General features: G+C 32.7%; 1 protein-coding gene across 5 annotated transcripts in view; it reads left to right on the top strand.

Moving 5' to 3' along the window:
• Positions 1 to 20,358, top strand: part of stard13b (StAR related lipid transfer domain containing 13b) — a 173,797-nt gene that overhangs the window by 98,744 nt on the left and 54,695 nt on the right. The window contains exon 1 of one of the 5 annotated variants that reach the window (XM_001340078.10): positions 14,495 to 14,760. The exons of the other annotated variants lie outside the window; for them this stretch is intronic. Within the exon in view, the coding sequence (XP_001340114.1) occupies positions 14,598 to 14,760 (163 nt within the window). The 5' untranslated portion in view covers positions 14,495 to 14,597. Of the gene's footprint in view, positions 1 to 14,494; positions 14,761 to 20,358 lie in introns of those variants that run through there. 5 annotated transcript variants of the gene reach the window in all.

Here is a 20,358-nt window from a genome sequence, read left to right as displayed (position 1 = left end):
ATTAGTGATGAGTGTCAATTTTTGAAAATTGATATTTATGCATTATCAGGAAGTTGAATAAATAATCTTTCCATTAATGTGTGGTTTGTTAGGTTAGGATATTATTTAACCAACATACAATTATGTGAAAATCTGGAATTTAAGGCTTTAAACAACTTAAAATATTAAAAAAATAGCTTTTTATTTGTCCAAAAAAAGTTCTTCGCAATGTACATTAATAACCAAAATGTTTTCATGAAATATACTTAAAGATCTTTGCATTTAAGCTAAGCATTCATCATGATAATATAATTATTATGGCAATTTATATATATATATATAAATATATATATATATATATATATATATATATATATATATATATATATATATATATCACCGGCCACTTTATTAGGTACAACTGTCCAACTGCTCGTTAATGCAAATTTATAATCAGTCAATCTCATGGCTGCAACTAAATGTATTCAGGCATGTATACATGGTCAAGACGATCTGCGAAGACAGGCTCACCAAAATTTCCACAGGCTCACCAAAATTGGACAATAGAAGATTGGAAAAACATTGCCTGGTCTGATGTGTCTCAATTTCTGCTACGACATTCGGATGGAAGGGTCAGAATTTGACATCAACAACATAAAACCATGGATCCATCCTGCCTTGTATCAATGGTTCTGGCTGGTGGTGTTGGTGGTGTTATGGTGTGGGGGATATTTTTCTGGCACACTTTGGGCCCATTAGTATTTATTGCGTGTTGTGTCAATGCAACAGCCTACCTGAGTATTGTTGCTGACCATGTCCATCCCTTTACGATCACAATGTGCCCATCTTCTGATGGCTACTTCCAGCAGGATAATGTACCATTTCTAAAGCACAAATAATCTCATACTGGTTTTTAAAAATAACAATGAGTTCACTGTATACAAATGGCCTCCACAGTCACCAGATCTCAATCCAATATAGCACCTTTGGGATGTGGTGGAATGGGAGATTCACATCATGGATGTGCAGCAAACAAATATGAAAAAAAAAAAACTCTGAAAAATATTTCCTGTACCTTGTTCAATCTATGCCACGAATGATTAAGGCAGTTCTGAAGACAAAAGGGGGTCCACTGCAGTACTAGTAAGCTGTACCTAATAAAGTGGCCGGTGAGTGTAAATGACCTGTTTTTTATTGTAACATGACAAAGCTGAATTTGTACAGTAGTATAATTACCATGTTTAGTTAGAAAGTATTATAATACTGATTTGGTGCTTAAAGTCATTTCTTATTTCTATTAGCAATATTGAAATTAGCTGCTGATTAGTTGTGCGCAAAATCATGAATGTTTGGTGAACGGAAATCGTTAGTAAAATTAATCGTTTTTAATGTCTTTGCTGCCTGATTTGATCAATTCAACGCACACTTTGCTGAATAAAAGTAATTTTTAATTTTTAAAAATTGTGTAATGGTAGTGAATAGTAGAAAAATAAGCTATTTTTATTGTGCAGAATTACTTGACTTTGTTGTAATAATAGCTCGCTCCAGATAGATAGATAGATAGATAGATAGATAGATAGATAGATAGATAGATAGATAGATAGATAGATAGATAGATAGATAGATAGATAGATAGATAGATAGATAGATGAACGGACGGATGGACAGATAGATGGATAGATAGATATTCCTATAAAATCACCACAATCATTCTAAATAGTAAGTTTTTTTTTCCATATAGAGCTTTTTAATTCATCTGGTGAAAATGTTTTCTTATTGCATTATAGCAGAAAAGAAAAAATATGGCAATGTCAGTTTTCTCCAATGTCACACTGCCCAAAAATATTACACGCTCTTACTACGATTCCGAAACATCATTCAAATCTCCTGCCCAGCTATTTTCAAAATAATCACTTAACAGCTATCAAGGGCCACAGAAAAGATGGATTACAGCAACATTTAGCCGGTTTTGCCATATAAAGTTACGCTGAAAGAAAAGAACAGATTCCTCAAAGCAGAGAAGACTCATAAAAGTGACGCGGCTTTGACATTTTCAATGGGAGATTGAGTTCAAGCAGAATTCAGAGGAGACAGCAGAAACATTTCACCGTCTGCTGGAGCGAATCGTGAGCACCTGCTGGTTTTATCTGGCTCCTGCCCACATTCAGCGGCCCTTCCCAGAAACCCACAGAGTAAATATTATGCCGATAACTTTTCTTTCCACTGGGCTGTGTTGATATCTTCAGCTCTCTGAGTTGTGGAGTCGTCAGTTTCTCTCTCTCTGCATGGAGGAGGCTTTATTACACTTGCAAAAACTAAGAATTGTTTTGGGCAGTGAAATATAGAGTCTTTTATAAAATGTCATCATAGATTGTAAATCTTATTTTAAGCTGACTGGTCTTGATTGATCTCAGCAAGTAAATTTGATCACATTTTAAGCTACATTACATTTCAGCTACTATACTCAAAACACTATTCAATGTTCAAACTTATTTAAAATAAGCTGAAACGACACGACTCCTGAGATTTTTCTTGGGACAACTTGTTGTTTTATGTTCGATTCTCTTATCTCTTACATTCTGAAAATGTAGCCCTATATACATTTCTGGAGATCGCAAATTATGTAGACAGAAGTACATATTGCTGCATTTTGTCTTTAAAACGAATGCTACAGGGCGGTATGATGCCGTTCCTTTTCATGCTTACCAGCTCCGTATGGACGGCTTTCCTGCTAATACCAGTTTAACTAGTTAGCTCATCGTGTACATTAGCGGACTTCAGATGCAGATCAAAGTTGACCACGATGACGGGGTTCGAGTCCAGCTAAGAACAGTTCCAGAAATCAGGTAAGACAAAAACAGAAGCCAAAAAATAAAATACACAAGTAAATAACACGATGAGAATGTGGTAAAAATCAGGCGAGGGCTTTAATTTTTCTGGATTGCTTTTTAAAACTGTCGGTTGGATTTAAGGGAAGTGGGTGGGCGGGTCAATCTGTGCTTTTGAAGACCCTTTTGTTAGGGTTTAGGGAAAGAGGAAGGTCAGTCGATCCGTCAATCAGTCAGTCGACAATCAGTTGACAGCGGCCTCTGGTGGATTTATGCAAGAACAGCAGGCCTATTGGCACTCATGAGAGAAATCGGCCTCTTTTCGATTTGCGAAAACAGAAACTGTAAGAAAATATTGCTCCAGAAATGTTTACAGGGGTAAGTTTTCAGAATGAGCCTGGGTTGTACATTTGTCAACACCAATTAACTTAATTAAATTGGTTTGTGTTGTTACAACATCAATGAATTGGGTGGAACCCTGATTTTTTTACAGTGTAGAATAATGTGACAGCTTTAAAGCAGTTTTTCAGATTCAGAATGCTGCTGCTAATCATAATAATAAGAACACACTTAAAAAAAAAAAAAACCTGAAAAATCCATTAAATTAAATGTACCCTAAAAAATCTAAATAAAAGTCTAATGTATAAAGTATTTTTTGTTAATTATTATTATTTATATTAACAGTAATTATACGTTATATTTATACATATATAATTTATGTATTTCTAATATATTATATATTTGATTTTTATGATTATGATATTATAAAATTACATTTAAATTACATATATTCAATAAATGATATTAAATAATAATGACATTATTAAACATACTTTAATATATCTTATAATGTTTCAATGAATATCATTGATTATTATGAATAGGATCATATTAGTATTATGATAATATTGGTGTTGTTTTGACATTATGATGATAATTATAATAATTTTATGTGTTTTAATGTGCTATAGTATTTGCTAGGGAATAAATATGTTTGTTAATTTTAAGAATTCTGTTTTGCTATTTTTATTTATTTATTCATTCATTCATAAATTAAGTTATTTATTTATTTACTTATTTTCTTATTCATGTTGATTTTTAATAATTATTTTGTGTGATTTTAGTAGACTTCAGCTTTATATAAGAGTGTCTAGCATTCTTCAAGAAGGGCATTTGTTTTTGTGCAGTATAGGAACTGGCTGTGGTTCTGACAGATATTCTCTTGTGGCAAATCCTCATCTGACCTGATTGGGGAAGAGCCACAAGAACTGTTTATTTTTCTTTTCATCAAAATGTAGCTATTAATTCCTGAAGGTGTACAAATACGGTTACGCTTTCTTGGCAGATGCTTCTGGCTTCTGACTTCAGCTAGTGGAAAAATACAAAAATGAAGAGCCATAATGACCGTGCGGTGTGTAAACCAAACGCTGCACTCTTTTAAGACCTGAGATGTAGATTTCTTTATGCTGTTGCCATTTGAGTGCAGACCTGTTGAGGCAGGTTGAGTGTGGAGCAGGGGGTTCTTAAAGGAACAGTTTACTCAAAAATTAAACGCAATTTCAGCCATCACTTACTCACTGTCCATTTGTCATAAATCCGTTTGAGATTCTTTCTGCTGTTGAACACAAAGGAAGATATTTTGAAAAATGTTCCCATTGACTTCCGTAGTATTTTTTTTTTCTAAATGGTGAGCACTTATTTTGGATGAACTGTCCCTTTAAGAAGGATCCTTGCAGAGGAGTTTGGCTGATGTTGTTGATGTACTGTACATGTATTTGCTTCATTATGATCTCACATAACATGTTTTTAGACATGTTTTGAAAAGCTAAGTACATTTCCTTGTACTTTTTTCTGTTTATTAGTTTATTTATTCATTTATTTTCTTTTTAGTTTATTGATTTTTTTAATATCTTTTTTTAGCCCCTTAATTTTGCATCATGTTTGCTTGTATGGTTATTATTTATTATCTGGTTATTGTTTATTAAAATAGTTTACTGTTCTTTCATCTTTAATTTATCCTTTATATTCTATTCTTGTTCTTGCTTTTATCTATTTGTTTTCATTATTCTTTTCTTTTTTGTTTTTTATTCTGCTATTTATGAATTTATTTGATTATGATGTCATGGATTGTTTTGTTTTTTTAAATAGATTTAATAGTTTATTTATTCATTCATTTGTCCTTTTTATTCTTTTCTTATTCCCTTTATTTATTTATTTATTTATTATTTCAAAACTTTAATATTTATATGTCCCTTACTGTTTTTATTTAGCATTTTGTATTATTTTCGTTATTACCCCATTTTATCTAAATTTTTCATTCATTTTTGTATTTGTTTGCTTCAATCGTCCATTATTTTTCATTCATTTCATTAATGTTTTTAAATTTATCTTTTAATTAATTATATTCCCATACACTTATTTATTTGATTATTTTTTTCTTTATCCAGTTTTTTCTTTTTTATGTTATTTTATTAACTTGATTAATTAAACTTTGTTATTTTTTCCTTGTTATTTTGTACAAATATCGATCTAGTAAATACCTATAAATATACTAGTAAATAAACAGTTGATATCCTGTTAATTTTTTCCAACCAAAATTTGGATGTTTAGTTAAAGAACTGTTTATTTTCACAGTAAGCTTCATATTTTTTTGAAACGCATAGACTCAGGCTGTGTTTTTCAGCATGTATTTATTGTGAGCTGTCAGACACTCTTTGGCTTCAGTACAGAGATGATGAGAGGTCTGGCAAAGGCACGTTTGGCTCTCAGTATCCAGCTAAATCTGGCCATGCACTCAGTTCTGCATGACAAAGACGTTTGATCTGTTTTCAATAACACATCTTCTCCTACATGAAGCTGAAAATGTGTTCAAATAAAGGCCGGTTCCAGTCAGTAGTTCATGAAGGAATAAAGTTTAATCTTTATATTACTTCTGAAATCTGTTAATGTAGATATTATTATTATTATTATTATTATTGTTGTTATCATAATTTATAATTTATAACAATAATAATAATAATAATACATAATATTATTAAATATTATATATATGCTAAATATGTCATATTTATGCATATTTATTTATGTATTATTTTATGTTAAATATTTGGTTACACATTACAATGGTTAATAATTAATGCACTGTGAGTTAACTTTGTTTCTATGAACTAACATTAACAAAATGTATTGTCATTATTTTATTCATATTAGTAAATATAGTAAATATCATTAACTAATACAACCTTATTTTAAAGAGTTTGATTATTGAATAATATTTAATACAAAAGTATGTAAATGTAATACTACAGGTGTTGCACTAAATACTGTAATATTGCATTGTATGCTTATATGTATGCTTATATGTTTATGTTTATTTTAAATATTGGCAAAGTAGTGATATGATAATCATTTATGTTTTATATATATATATATATATATATATATATATATATATATATATATATATATATATATATATATATATATATATAAATTTGAAATATTATTTAGTTCTCTATTGCAGTCTTATTAATAATAGTAATACTATTAGAATTACAGTAATAAACATTGAAAAGATTTTATTTTATTATATTTTTAGAGATGTTTTTTCCTTAATATTAGGTAAGTTTGAACACCGAAAATCATATAGTATAGTATTAAATTGGTTAACAAGTCATATGGATAATAACTGACATAAAATGTCATTAATAATTTATTTATTGAAAACATAAAAAAGCAGGGAGGCAAGAAACAAATTTAAGTTTAGTTGAATTTTAGTACAATATAGACATAAAGAAAATAAAAAAAATGTGAGAAAATCCTATATAAATAAATTAAAACATAAAATAAAAAACACAAAAAATATGTAACAATTAATAAACAGAAATATATTTTAATGGAATTAATATATTTAATATCAGCAAGGATGAAATTAATATATTTTCATTTAGTTGAATTTTTGTAAATAAAGAAAATACTGAAAAATTGCAGAAAAATCCTAAATAAATAAATTAAAACATAACCTATTTTTTAAATAAAATTTCTATTAAATAAATAAATTAAAAAAAATATTTTTTTCTATTTTTTAAAAATAGAAAATGTGACACTATAATTAAACAGAGAAATATATTAGAATTAATACAATAATAAGGATGAAAGGAATATATTTTAATTTAGTTGAATTTTAGTATAATATAGACATATATTATATTATAGACATTATATTATATTACAGACATATACATAAAATATTAATATAGACAAAGAAAATAATAAACAAATAGGGAGAAATATGATTATTTATTATTAATTATATACTATTATTTATATTATTATTTATAAATTATTTGAAACAAAATATATATAAAACACAAAAATATGTAACACAATAAATAAACAGAAAAATATATTATAATTATAAAAAAAATCAATTTTCATTAAGTTGAATTTTTGTTTAACATAGACATAAAAATAAAGAAACATAAAGAATAGCAGGAAATTCCTAAATAAATAAAGTAAAATATTATATGTGACACAATAAATAACCAAAGAAATATATTTTAATTAACATCAGCAAGGATGAAAGGAATATATTTTCATTTAGTTGAATTTTTAATATAGACAAAGAAAATACTTAACAAATTGCAGAATACCTATATAAATTAATTAAAACAAAATATTAAAAAACACAAAAATATATATAAAACAATAAATAAACTAGAATGTATTATATTTATATCAGCAGAAATAAATATAGTTTGATTTAGTTGAATTTTAGTATAATTATAGACATAAATAAAATAATAAACCAATTGGGAGAAAATCCTTTATAAATTAATTAAAACAAAATATAAAGGAAACCACAAAAATATGTAACACAATAGATAAACTAAGAAATATATTATTATTAATATGAGCAAGGATCATTAAGTTCAATTTTAGTTTAATATAGACATAAAGAATATAATAAACCAATCGCAAGAAAATCCTAAATAAATTAAATAAAATATTAAATATAAAAAAAAAACATAAAGATTTAAAATATATTATGTTTAATATCCCATTCAGCACAATCATTAATCAACTACATTAGGCATGTTTAGAAAATCATCCGCACCATTACAGTTACTCCATCACTCATAGAGTTACACCTGAGCTCAACAGAGCAGCTTTGTGTGTTATGAATCTGCAAAAGCGTCCACTGTACACTGTTTATAAGCTCAAGCTCTGGGTCAACAAATGAGATCATTTGTAATGTAGCGACACAACCTGAACAGAGCGTCTTACAGCCGTCACAGGCTAGAAAACACCAGCACTTTGCTGCGGCGTAGTTTGTGTATAAATAGCATCAGGGTTTGCAGGCGCTGGTTGAATTGCGGTCTTTGTGTGGTTGGTACTAGTGTGTGTGCCAGTCCTGGAACAGGCACAGAGAGTGTTTGGCTTGGTGTCGTGCCCATTTGTATACTGTGATCATGTGTTTATGTGTCCGCTCACACTTAGATATATAACGCATGCTAACAGTGAATGTATGCTGTGGAGTGATGGAGTTCAGGCAACAGCAATATTCCTAAATGGTACACTATACACCCATGCATTATGTATTTCTGCACTTACACACTCAACAGCAAAGGATATGAATTTAGTGGCATTCCAATTGGAATGCTAACATTTTTTAACTAACCCATTTCCCAGACGATGTTTGATGGTTGCCAAATTAGTGAAATAAATGAGAAAGACTAAGAATTTATGATAAAAAAATTATATTTTAGTGTGATTGCACTACTACTTTTTATACTGCAAAATGGAGTGCAATAATGCATATTTAATTATGCGATTTGGGAGACACTATATTTTCAGTCAGAAGATTGTTCTATAAATCAATGGAACAGATGCTCTTTAAAGTCCTCGTGAAATTTACAAAGTTTATTTTTCTAGCTCACATTGTTTTTTTTAAAGGGCACATAGTTTACCCCTTTTTTATGATTTAATATTAATATTATGGTTCTTCTGAGTGAGCCAGTTTAGGTTCAGTTCAGCGCACAGTTCAGATGTTTTTATCATAATGTGTTAAAAAGTGTCATGTTGAATGGCGTTTACACAGTTTTCTATTTTAGGGGCGTGTTTCTTCACGTGAACATTAGTTTCGGTTTCCTGCCCAACGTAATAAGGGGGCGGAGCCAAAAGCTCCCACGCTCTGTTTGCAACAGACAGGCTGACAGAGAGAGAGAAGCTGAGATAAGCTAGGATCAGCGTTCAGCCGTACATGTACGAGTCGGACACAGACCAAGCAGAGAGTACAAAATCATTTGTGTCTTTGTATAGTTTGCATAGTCTCGGTGTACAAGTGCCGAGCTTGTACACCGAGATTGATAACCACACACACTGAATTAACTTTGACTGAGACACCGAATGCACCCCGAACATGGCACATCAGACACTCTCAGTGGTGCGGCAGAAACATCCCGAATCGTGTCCCGAATCGTCCCGCCACGCATTCCAGAACTCCAAACACAGGCCTCCACCAGGGCAAACACAACGGCGCCGTGGTCACTGAGCCGCCAACCTGAAGCTCCGCCACGTGCACCCCGACAGAAACCCACGCCCAGACCTCCGATATGCACTGCGCCGCGCCACGCAGAAGGTACAAGCAATAATTCCGATTAGAGTGGTAATGTGGAGAATATTGATCTTGTGTTGAGCCCAATAAGCCTTTCATCTAAAAATAGAGCAAGGGTGTTCCTTTAGTGATGTCGCTTTGACTCACACACTGAAAATGGCGGATGTGAAACAAGAAACTGAGGATATGATCGTGATGTGAGGCTGTCAATCAATATTGGTGGACGGGGGGACCCCTTTCCTATGTAAAGTTTTGGTCGGTCTGAAAACCGCTCCAATTGGTCCAACGTTTTTATGTTGTTAAATTGAAAAAAAGGGACTGTGTGTGTTTATATCACCCCATTATGACAGTCTATACACTATATATACATACACGTCTGTCTAAACAGCTTGAAAAGTAGATTTTTCACCAAGGTGAATAATGAATCTGTGCTAGTTAATACACTGAATTTTTTTTTTTTTTTTTTTTTTGTAGTCTTTAATGAAAGTGTGAACATTTGCTTCCGCGGCAGTCCTTCTGTTGACATCAACCTGAGGGTTTCCATATCAACTGCATATTAATACTAGGGATATCCAGATCTGATCGGAAACTGGGCCTGATCAAGCGGTTTCAGACTTGATAGGAGTCAGATGTTACCTCCCGATCAGGATCAAATATATGTGTATCATCTATAATTATGCGCTGGCACAGAGTTAGAGGTCTTTCTTGACTTCACACAGAAACAGCAACGTGTGCGGCAGGACATCACTTTGTTGCAGAGACTTTATTGGTTAAATGCTAGTAGAGCACGAAAGCAGCTTGAAGCGAAAAGCACGAGTATGTCTGGGGTCTGGAGGTATTATAAAGTTGATGACGACAACATTGCCATAGCAAATGGTGAGATATGTAAACTTGAGATTGACTGCTGGGTATTTTTAGTTGAGGTGCTTTTTGTTTTTATATTAGTTTTTTTTTTTATATTTACTGTTGCACCAAAGTCCAAAAGTGAAGAATTTATGTTATTTATTTACAGAAGTGCTCTGTTTGTTAACAGAGTTGTTGAATGTTAAAGTAAGGTAAATTAAATAAAAAATAAGTAACATCCTGGATCAGTTTTCTTTATTCTTTTTTTGTGTATTATAGAAATATCGGACCGGGTTTTGTTATCGGTAGATACTCAAAATCGAATGCCTTGAGGGCAAAAAACCTGATCGGGACATCCATAATTAATTCACTCTCTTACGATTAGTTTGCTTTGAGGGATTAATGTGCAAATTGAAAGCGCACCCCCTACACAATATTTTACATTTTGCAGTTGGAAGGACATCAACTAACTAAATTAAAAGTCTCAGAGACTTTCGGTTCACACAGATTTTAAAAACGTCTTTTTGTTATAAGACGTTATAAGACGGAAGTTAATTTTGGGAGAGAATTTTGTAAAAATATGTATGTTTGTAAATATGGTTTATGAATTTTATGTAATTTATTATTCGTAGTAGTAGTATTTCTTATAGGGGGAGGAGAAGGAATAGCAGCAGTAGTAGTAGTAGTAGTATATTCTTTGTTTCATAATGTTTGATTTGGCCATGCCCCTTGGTTTTGATGTTTAAGATTGTATGTTTCACTGCCAGGGTGTGGTTTGTTGTTTGAGTTCGAGGGCTTGGTGTCTCCTTACACCAATCGATACATAGAAGTAGTAGGTGGAGCAAAGAACTATTTACAGCCTGAAGATAATACATTTTATTATTTCATAATAAATATTATTAAATATTTAATTTTGAATTTTGAATTTTTTTATTTTTCCAAAAATAAATCTCTAAACAAATATAAAATGAATATAAATAATATATAAAAAATAAAAGTAACTGTATATGTATTTATTGTAATGAATATATATATATATATATATATATAAATATATATATATATATATATATATATATATATATATATATATATATATATATATATATATATATATATATATATATATATAAATAATAACAATAAATATATACTTTTATAATTTTTGTACTAAAATAAGTGGAACTAAGAACTTTTTTACTATTATATTATTATTTATTTTAAGTTTTGTCATCATTTCTTTCTATAATTATATAATATGTCTTTATAAATAGTTCATATAAATGGTTTTACTAAAGTATTTTAGTTTTTACTTTTAACAAAAGAAAATTTCCTACACATTGTTTTAAATTAATTTAATTTAATTTAATTTAATTTAATTTTATTTTATTTTATTTTATTTTATTTTATTTTATTTTATTTTATTTTATTTTATTTTATTTTATTTTATCATTCATACATTAGTTTTCTTTTCGGCTTAGTTAATTTAATTATCTTGGGTGGCCATAGGGAAATGAACCGCAAAGTTTTCCAGCATATGTTTAACGCAGCGTATACCCTTCTAGCTGCAACCCATCACTGGGAAACACCCGTACACACATTCACAGAATATGGACAATTTAGCTTATCCAATTCACCTGGGGAGCACCCGGAGGAAACCCAGGCAAACTCCACACATAAACACCAACTGACTCAGCCTGGGCTCAAACCAGCGACCTTCTTGCTGTAAGGCGATGGTGCTACCCACTGCGCCACTAGCTGCCCAATTTTATTTTATAAAATTTTATTTTATAAATATGAGTGCATATTTACAGCATAAATAAGCTCTTTGTGTTTAGCCTAGAGTTGAGACATTTCCTGTACAACCTATTTTAACGTGTGAAATGGGCCATTTTATTCTGAATGGTCGTTTCACAAGCTGAAGCCCCACTGAGCTCAAAGCAAACAGGGGGTTGGGGACCAAGTTTACCAACACGACACCTTTATTAACATCTACAGTGAAACTCACCGTCACCTCCGGGTCTGTTTTTCCGTTGTGTTGTTCTAGTGGATTATTTGAACACATTTTATTTAACCAAAACCATTTAAATGAAGTAAACATTTCTCTCTTTCTGCCACTCTTTTACTTTCTATTTTCCCCTTTTAGACAAGGTGCATAGGTTAAAAAGATGAACTAACAGTTATTTCCATACTTCCCCAGCTAATTGATTATATTAAAAAATGTAGTTTTTTTATTTCAAGTTTTCTTAAAAATAATTTTTTAATGCAAATGAGGCACTATTGAATTAAATATTTGCCAATCTGCATACATTTCTAGCACAGAAATGTAAACACTGGATGGAAGTCTATTTCACAATTCTAGTTTCTTTTTTTGAATGTTTTTGTTTTTACACAGTGGAATTTTGAGAATCACGTTTTTATTATCGTAATTCATCATTTAGAAAACACATTGTGAACATCCAGAAAAAAATGTATAATCATTTATAATTGTTTTTTATTTTGTTTTGTTTTGTTTATATATTTTTATCTATAGTTTTATATATATATAAAAAAAAAAAAAATATATATATATATATATATATATATATATATACTTATTATAAGAGTAGAATGAGGGTGTTGTGGATGTGTTTTCAGCATAACGTGCATTTATCAAATCAGAGTCTCCCATTCCTATTGCGCCGTGGTACATTGGCTATTTACATGGCGTATTCAATGCTTTATTAGCAAGAATACAGTTAAAAAGACCATCTGCAGCAAGAATAAAGAATGAGCCCCCTCCATTCGGCCTCTTTGCTTTCTCTTTACTTCTTTACTTTCGTGTATAAGGAAACAGTGTTATGTGCACTCCACTGAAGACATCTATTAGCCTACATATTTAATTGTGTAGGTTGAGCACAAAGATTTGTTTCAAAACTATTTCTAAATTCAGTTCTAACTTCCAGCAAATGATTAAATGAACAATAATAACGAAGTGTGGTCAAAAAACTTTCCAAACACCTATTCTCCTATTCTTATGCCTCAGATGGTGATGTAGACATCTCCAAAACCAGACAGGAGGACAAATGTAAACTAGTTTTTATTAAAACAAATATAAATATGTTTATAATAAATAATACTGCTTATAATAATAACATTATACAAAAGCAAATTGTCATGAAAAAAAACGAAAAAAGCCCCCCCGAGATGAAGAAGGCATGAAGGCAGTGGTTTTTATATTTAAGTAGAAAATAATAATTTTGTAATATTTTAATCCTTTAATTCTTTTTCATTTGTAAAGATATTTGCGTATTGCTGAACATCCGGTGTGTATTAAGCAATGTGTTTGAGTTTAAGGCACACAACTAATGTGATCTGCAATGGACTTTAGACCTGCTTTCAGTTGGTCAATTGCATATTCTATTTTAGTTTCTCTAAATAGCAACACGTCAACAATGCGCCTTTACACACCTCCTTTCTGGACTGGAACACCCATGAGTCCACAAAACAGCGCAAATGGATTTGCTATTTAAACAACGTGGTGCAAAAAAGTGAAAAATTAAGGTTGCACTGGCCTGAAAACAGCAACAAATCGCGCAAAACACATTTTTTACCTTATTGCGCTGGGTATGATAGGGCTTTTGGTGTATGTAAGTGCTGCTCAAGGTACAAATGTATAGCTTTGTACATGCGAAGAAAAATAAATAAACGTAAGGAAACAATTATACCTTTAAAACATGCATTGTGATTAAAATATACAAGTAGAAATGAATAAAATACAACAGAACTAACTCTAAATAGAGCTTTTTGGATGTATTCTTTACATTAGATTGAAATAAAAAACATGAAAACATCTCAAAAATGAGAGGGGCATGAAAAAACTATTTGTGTCTCGCCTTCGTAACAAACTTTTCCTGAGCAAACTTGGCACCTGAGTGGGGCTTCACAGCGGCAGGCTTGTTCTTTTCTTTTCTTTTTTTTCATCTGAGCCACGCTGTTTTTCTTCTTCCCCTCCCACGGCCCCCTGCTCTCCAGCTTTCTCCACTCGCTCAGTTCACAGGCATTCCTCTGGTATTTATATTTCCCTCCTGAACTGAGCAGCGCTCACACAGACCTTGAATTCAGCTCAGCTGCAAGCCCCACCCCCTCCACCCTGCTTTCCCATTGGCTCACCTCCTGTCACGTGATTGGGAATAGAGGCGGGGCTGACGTTTGGCTCTCCTCCCAGATACTAGAGCTCCAAAGACTCACATCTCACACGTGTGGGGTTGTTGGTAGACAGACTCACAGTTGCGTGACTGCTTCAGGTGTTTGTTTTTTTCGGGGAGGGGGCGCTGGACGATTGTGTGATCATGTATAGGGAGCTGCCACGCACCGAGAGCAGTGAATGCCTGGGCAACATGACCCCAGAGACACAGGATATCTACCTGAGGATGGATCACCTCAGACGGCGCTCTGGGTACAGGCTGGGCAGGATCATTGCCCGTCAGCAACTACTTAAAAGGATAGCAGCAGGTACGTCCTGAGGGGAAAAATGGCTGACGGTATAGGTTTACTATATTCCTAAATAGTAAGATATATACATTTTGATTTGGTTTATTAATCATCTACTAGCTCATTCTGAATGATCTTAAAAACCACCAACTACTCTTAAATACAAATGGTTTGTAAATAACGCAACGCTTCTTTTAGTGATGAAAAAGGAATCAGTAACAAAGTGTCAAAGTACAATTATTAAGCTCATTATACATTATAAAAGTCAAGAATACAGCATTTCTAGCAGTATTTATAAATTAAAGTCTTATAATGTAGACTTAATGCTTAACAAATTATGCATTTACTATTTGCTAATGCTTAAGAAATCACTTATAATCTGCAGTTATTATAAAGTATCACCAGTTTTTTTGTATTTAATGTTTTGTATTTAACCATTTAAGTCATTTTCAGATGCATAATACAGGAATTAATAGTGTTTGTTGTGACATTATACACCAAATTTTGTTTTTTGTTCACACAAGAATTATAGTTTGGTAACACGTCAGTATAGGAACTAATTGTCACTATTAACAGGTTGCTTATATTAGCATGCCTATTATTAAGATATTTGCTGTTTATTAGTACATATAAAGTACATATTTGTTCATAATCTTATTTTACATCCCTAATCCTACCCAGTGTCTACCCTAATAACCATTAATACACTGAAAAAATGCTTTTCTTAATTTGATTTTTTTTGTTTCTAGTCCAGATATCTACTAATTTTCTTGGCAAGCATAACATATTTTCTTGTTTTCATTCATAATACGCTAATATTATGTAAGTTTTACCTTGTAACAAGCAAAATAATCTGCCAATGGGGTAAGCAAAATAATCTTGTTTTTCCTTTTGATATAAGATTATTTGCTTACACAATTGGCAGATTATTTGGCTTGTTTTAAGTAAAAAGTCATTTAATTTTGGTATATAATTTCTAAATACAAGACAATATGTTTTTCTTGCCTAGAAAATTCTTCTTGATTTAAGAATTTTTAGATATTTGGACTAGAAACAAGGCAAGAAATCAAAGTAAGATTTTTTTTTTGCTGTGTAGCTGCAAATAAGGAGGTTTTTAAAAGCAAAAGCCATTGTCAATTTTATATTAATCCAGAGAATTATACCTTACAATAAAGTGTAACCAAAAATTGGATTCATCTACTTATATTGTCTCCATTTGTTCAAGACCTCTTTGAGCTAGTTTTTTTTCTGTATAACACAAAAGAAGATATTTTTGATGAAGTTTGGACACTGGTAGCCATTGATTTCCATTATTTTCCCCCTAATTTAGAAGTCAATGACTACCAGTTTCAGAATTTCTTATACCCTATTTTGTGTTCAGCAGAGAAAAGAAATTTCCAAAAGGTTTGGAACTACTCAAGACTTACTGAGTACATTTTCTCTTTTTTGAAAGAACTATCCCTTTATTAGTTTGAGAAAATCCCCAAACTTTAAATGCGAAAGTGTCAGGTCTCGCATTTCTGTGACTCATTCATTTCTAGTTATTCAGTATGAAAGCAATGAAGTTGAATGAGCTGCACAGTGCAATCACTAGCTTTTGACCTTTAAACTTTGGTTCGACTCACAAGTCTGTAATTTTTTTGTCTTCTTCAAAGTGGCGTTATATTGAGGTTGAAGTGAAGGTATGTTTAGTTTGGAATCTCCATTGCTGTCACACCTCTGGCTGTTGTTTTCTGCAGGGGACAATGGTGGACCATTCAGGCAAATGCATTTGACATCTTAGCTCCTCCCTTTTGCTTTGTTGATCGGTGAGATTTACCTCAGGGGGTTTGCACACATTACAAGGAGATTAAGACCCTCACAGACTTTTCACTTTCTTGAATGGCTGACCTCACTTAACTTTTAAAGATAACACATTTTCTTACCTCTAATTTTACTTTTGTTTATAGAAAGACAATACTTGTTGAGACTGAGGCCCCGTTTACACTAATGCGTTATAGTTAGAAAACGCACAAGTTTTGCTACGGTTACGCCAACCGTCCACACTACGCCGGAGTTATCGAGCGCCGAAAACGGAGCGTTTCGAAAACGCTGGAGAGGCCGTTTTCATTCTGAAACGTTGCTGCTCCGTCTCAGTGTGGATGAGCAAAAACTGAGACATCTGAAAACGGAGGCGGGGCTGCAGACATTCGCCTCTCTGATTGGGGCTTTTCCTGAATATTAAGTAGCCTAACACACAGTTCAGTCCTGCATTCTCTCGTTGTAAGTTCAGACTTCGCAAGTTTGATCAAGGCTGCAGTCTCTTCTTCTCAGTTTGATATGGAAAACAGACAATACCGAGGACACGGTTAAATCTTCTAAGGGAACAGTGTACTTTATAACTTAATTCACATCACCCTGGCTACGTTGTTTCACTTTCTTAACAATAAAATGTAAACATGATTTAAGGAACTGCCTATTTTCATTTTAATATTAGCAACTTAACAGACAGCAGAAATGTTGAGGCGTCGTGCTGCATGAGCGTCATCTTCACTGTGTGAATATTTATAACAAAACGGAGCCTATAACAACTGCCTCCTTTCAATTTCAGTCAAAATACGAAACACACCCTCACTTTTGCTGAATATTAGTTTTAATAATCGATAATGGCCATTATAAAAGTATAACATACAATAAGTTTATACATTATAGGAAATAAAGGCAAGCGATCAGTCAATATACAGAATAGGCTACGTGGTTGCATTAATCATTAACTTATCTTTGCGCTCAGCCAAAACACGTTACCTGAGAACAAGTAATAGATTCCAATGACCAAAGTCAGGGAATATGTCGTTATATAAAGACAACAAGATGAATGAAATATCACGTTTAATAAATATAGTGAGATTAGATCCAGCAGGAGATGCTTGATGAGAAGTCCAACTAGCACAGCTCTCATCTGGGTAGATGGGCTACAGCGCTTGCCGGAGAGTGTCTGTGTGGTCACGTGATGTGCGTTTTCAGCGTTTTGGTGTGGACAGTGAGCAGTTCAGAAACGCTGGGTAAAACGAGTGTGGACGCGGATCGTTTTCATTCTAACACGCCGTTTTAAAACTAAAACGCACTAGTGTAAACGGGGCCTTAGGGTGTACTCACACTATGTACAGTTGCCTTGAACCGGGCCAAAGCATGCTTGTCCCCCCTCCCGTCTCCCCCAACGGCCTGCACTCATTACATTCAGGCCTGGGCAAGCTTATGTCATCAATGATGCACTGGTCAGTAAGCGCTTTCGCTCAGCACAGCGAAGAGTTCTCTAGTTATATTGTTTTAGTCATTTGAAATAGCTTTTTTAGGAAATTGTAATAATATAAAGAGAACACATTTGTACATTTACATTAATTGATTTATTAACTGTTTATTTGGTTTGGAAGAATTTTAGGAGAATGTTAAAGCACCAGACTAGTTCGGTTGTTTTGCAAATTAGCTTACAGACCCTTTACGTGTGGATGACTCTCCAGTAGATTGTTGAAAGGTTTTTTGACTGAAATCATAGACCCAGTTGATTCATGAAAATTCAGTGGCAATATCATTACTATGAGAGTACATAATAGCATATACAAATTTAGCTAAATTAATAACTGTGTCTCTTGATGATACAATGGGTTCTTATTAAAATAAATGATCTGTCTGAGCCAGAAAATGAACATTGCTTACAACATTTGATCCACAAGATTGACTGTGTTTGACTGAGGCTGTTGTTAAAGGTCATAATCTAGTAAACAATGTTCAGTTTGTTGTTAATGTTCAATATATAGATATTCTCAATGGCATGGTATCCTTTGGCTTGCATTTTATGAATTAACAATTACCCGCAGCAATCTTCTTTCAATTTTGACTGAAGAACCTCACCTACATCTTTTTATTTTTTATTTTTAGGGCACTATGCCTTTAAGACATGGACAGATTTGATTTCTTTAGAAAGTTTGGTTGATATATATATATATATATATATATATATATATATATATATATATATATATATATATATATATATATATATATATATATATAAATATATATATATAATGTGATATTACAATGCTGTCAAAAACAAAACTTTTAAAAAGTTTCATTGTTTACATGACAATGTTTTTAATATGATCTGGATTTACACATTTATGAAAATTACAAAAATCTTTGTACTTCATTTGCCAGGGCAGTAGTTGGGGATGTCACCATAGTAGAAAATAGCTGTAGGAAAGTGACGACATGCAGTCGGCAAATGATTGACTAACCCAGGCTCATTCTAAAAACATACCTCTATATTTCTGGAGTTTGCCAAATATGTCCCAGGAGCTACGTTTTTTTTTTTGTATTTTTTGTTTTCGCAAATCCACCAGAGGCCGCTGTGTTTGCTTTTTGAGATCTCTAATTTCTCTAGTGAGTGCCATTCGCGCCTGCTGTTCCACGTAAACCCACCAGAAGCTGCTGTTGACTGTTTGATTGACTGAATGACTGACCGTTTGACTGACCCACCCTCCTCATTTCCTAAACCTAACCAATTGTGTTGATTTACATGCTCACCCACTTTCCTAAACCCAACCAACAATTTTCAAAAGCAATCCTGCAATCCAAGCTCTCGCCTGATTTTTACCACAATTTTCAGATTATACCACATTCTCACCCAGTTATTTACTTTTTTATTTTTATTTTTTTGGCTTCTGTTTATGTTTTATCCGCTTTCTGGGACAATTCTTCATCAGACTCGAACTTTGTCGTCGTGGTCAACTACGATCTGCGTCTCTAGTCCGCTGATGTACATTACGAGCTAACGAGCTAAACTGATTACAGCGAGATAGCCGTTCAAACAGACTTAAGCAGTCAGCTGGTAAGCGTGAAAAGGAACGGCATTATTCAACCCGTAGCATTAATTTTAAAAATGAAAAGCAGCCAAACGTACTTCTGGCTACATAATTCACAATCTCCAGAAACGTATATAGGGCTACGTTTTCAGAATGAGCCTATTTTGCGATTGACACTAATATGTATGTACAATTTGCCATGCGTGTAAGATGTATCTCTGCTTGGTTGTAATGTGAAGTATATCCACACTTGGCTGATGAACTGCTAGGACACTTGAGCAACAACAACAACACCACGTCCTCCAAAACTGATGCATGTTTGTTTGAGCTTGCCTTTAATCTACGCCTCTCTAAACATGTACAATGAACGCGCATGATGTCATTGTTTTCAAAGACTCTTGTTTTTATGTGTTTACATGGACATGACAACTGTGTTTTCAGAAGCTTACATTTTGTTTTCAGTTTGAAAAAACTCTGTCATATTAGCTAACAGGCAAAACAAAAATGTTTCCAGTTTGTAAATTTGCTCTTCGTTTACCGAGACTCAATCGACACATTAAGTATCTCGTGTAGTTTGAATCCCTCATTTTTATGTCAGTCGTGCAGACATTCTTGAACTGACCTCAGAGAGTCATTTCCGCAGCGTTCTCATGTTACCTGACGCAGAATGTTCTGCTTGTTGTTTGAATGGAGATGTTCTCAGAGATTCTCAGCTGTATGCCTGGTGTTTAAGATCTTGATGGGCTGTGATAAGGCAAAAAGCAGGACATGTTGGGTC

Source organism: Danio rerio, chromosome 15 (genome assembly GCF_049306965.1).
Source record: "Danio rerio strain Tuebingen ecotype United States chromosome 15, GRCz12tu, whole genome shotgun sequence".
Taxonomy (NCBI): domain Eukaryota; kingdom Metazoa; phylum Chordata; class Actinopteri; order Cypriniformes; family Danionidae; genus Danio; species Danio rerio.
The sequence above is the reverse complement of the archived record's forward strand: the minus strand, read 5'-3'. Positions and strand labels throughout refer to the sequence as shown.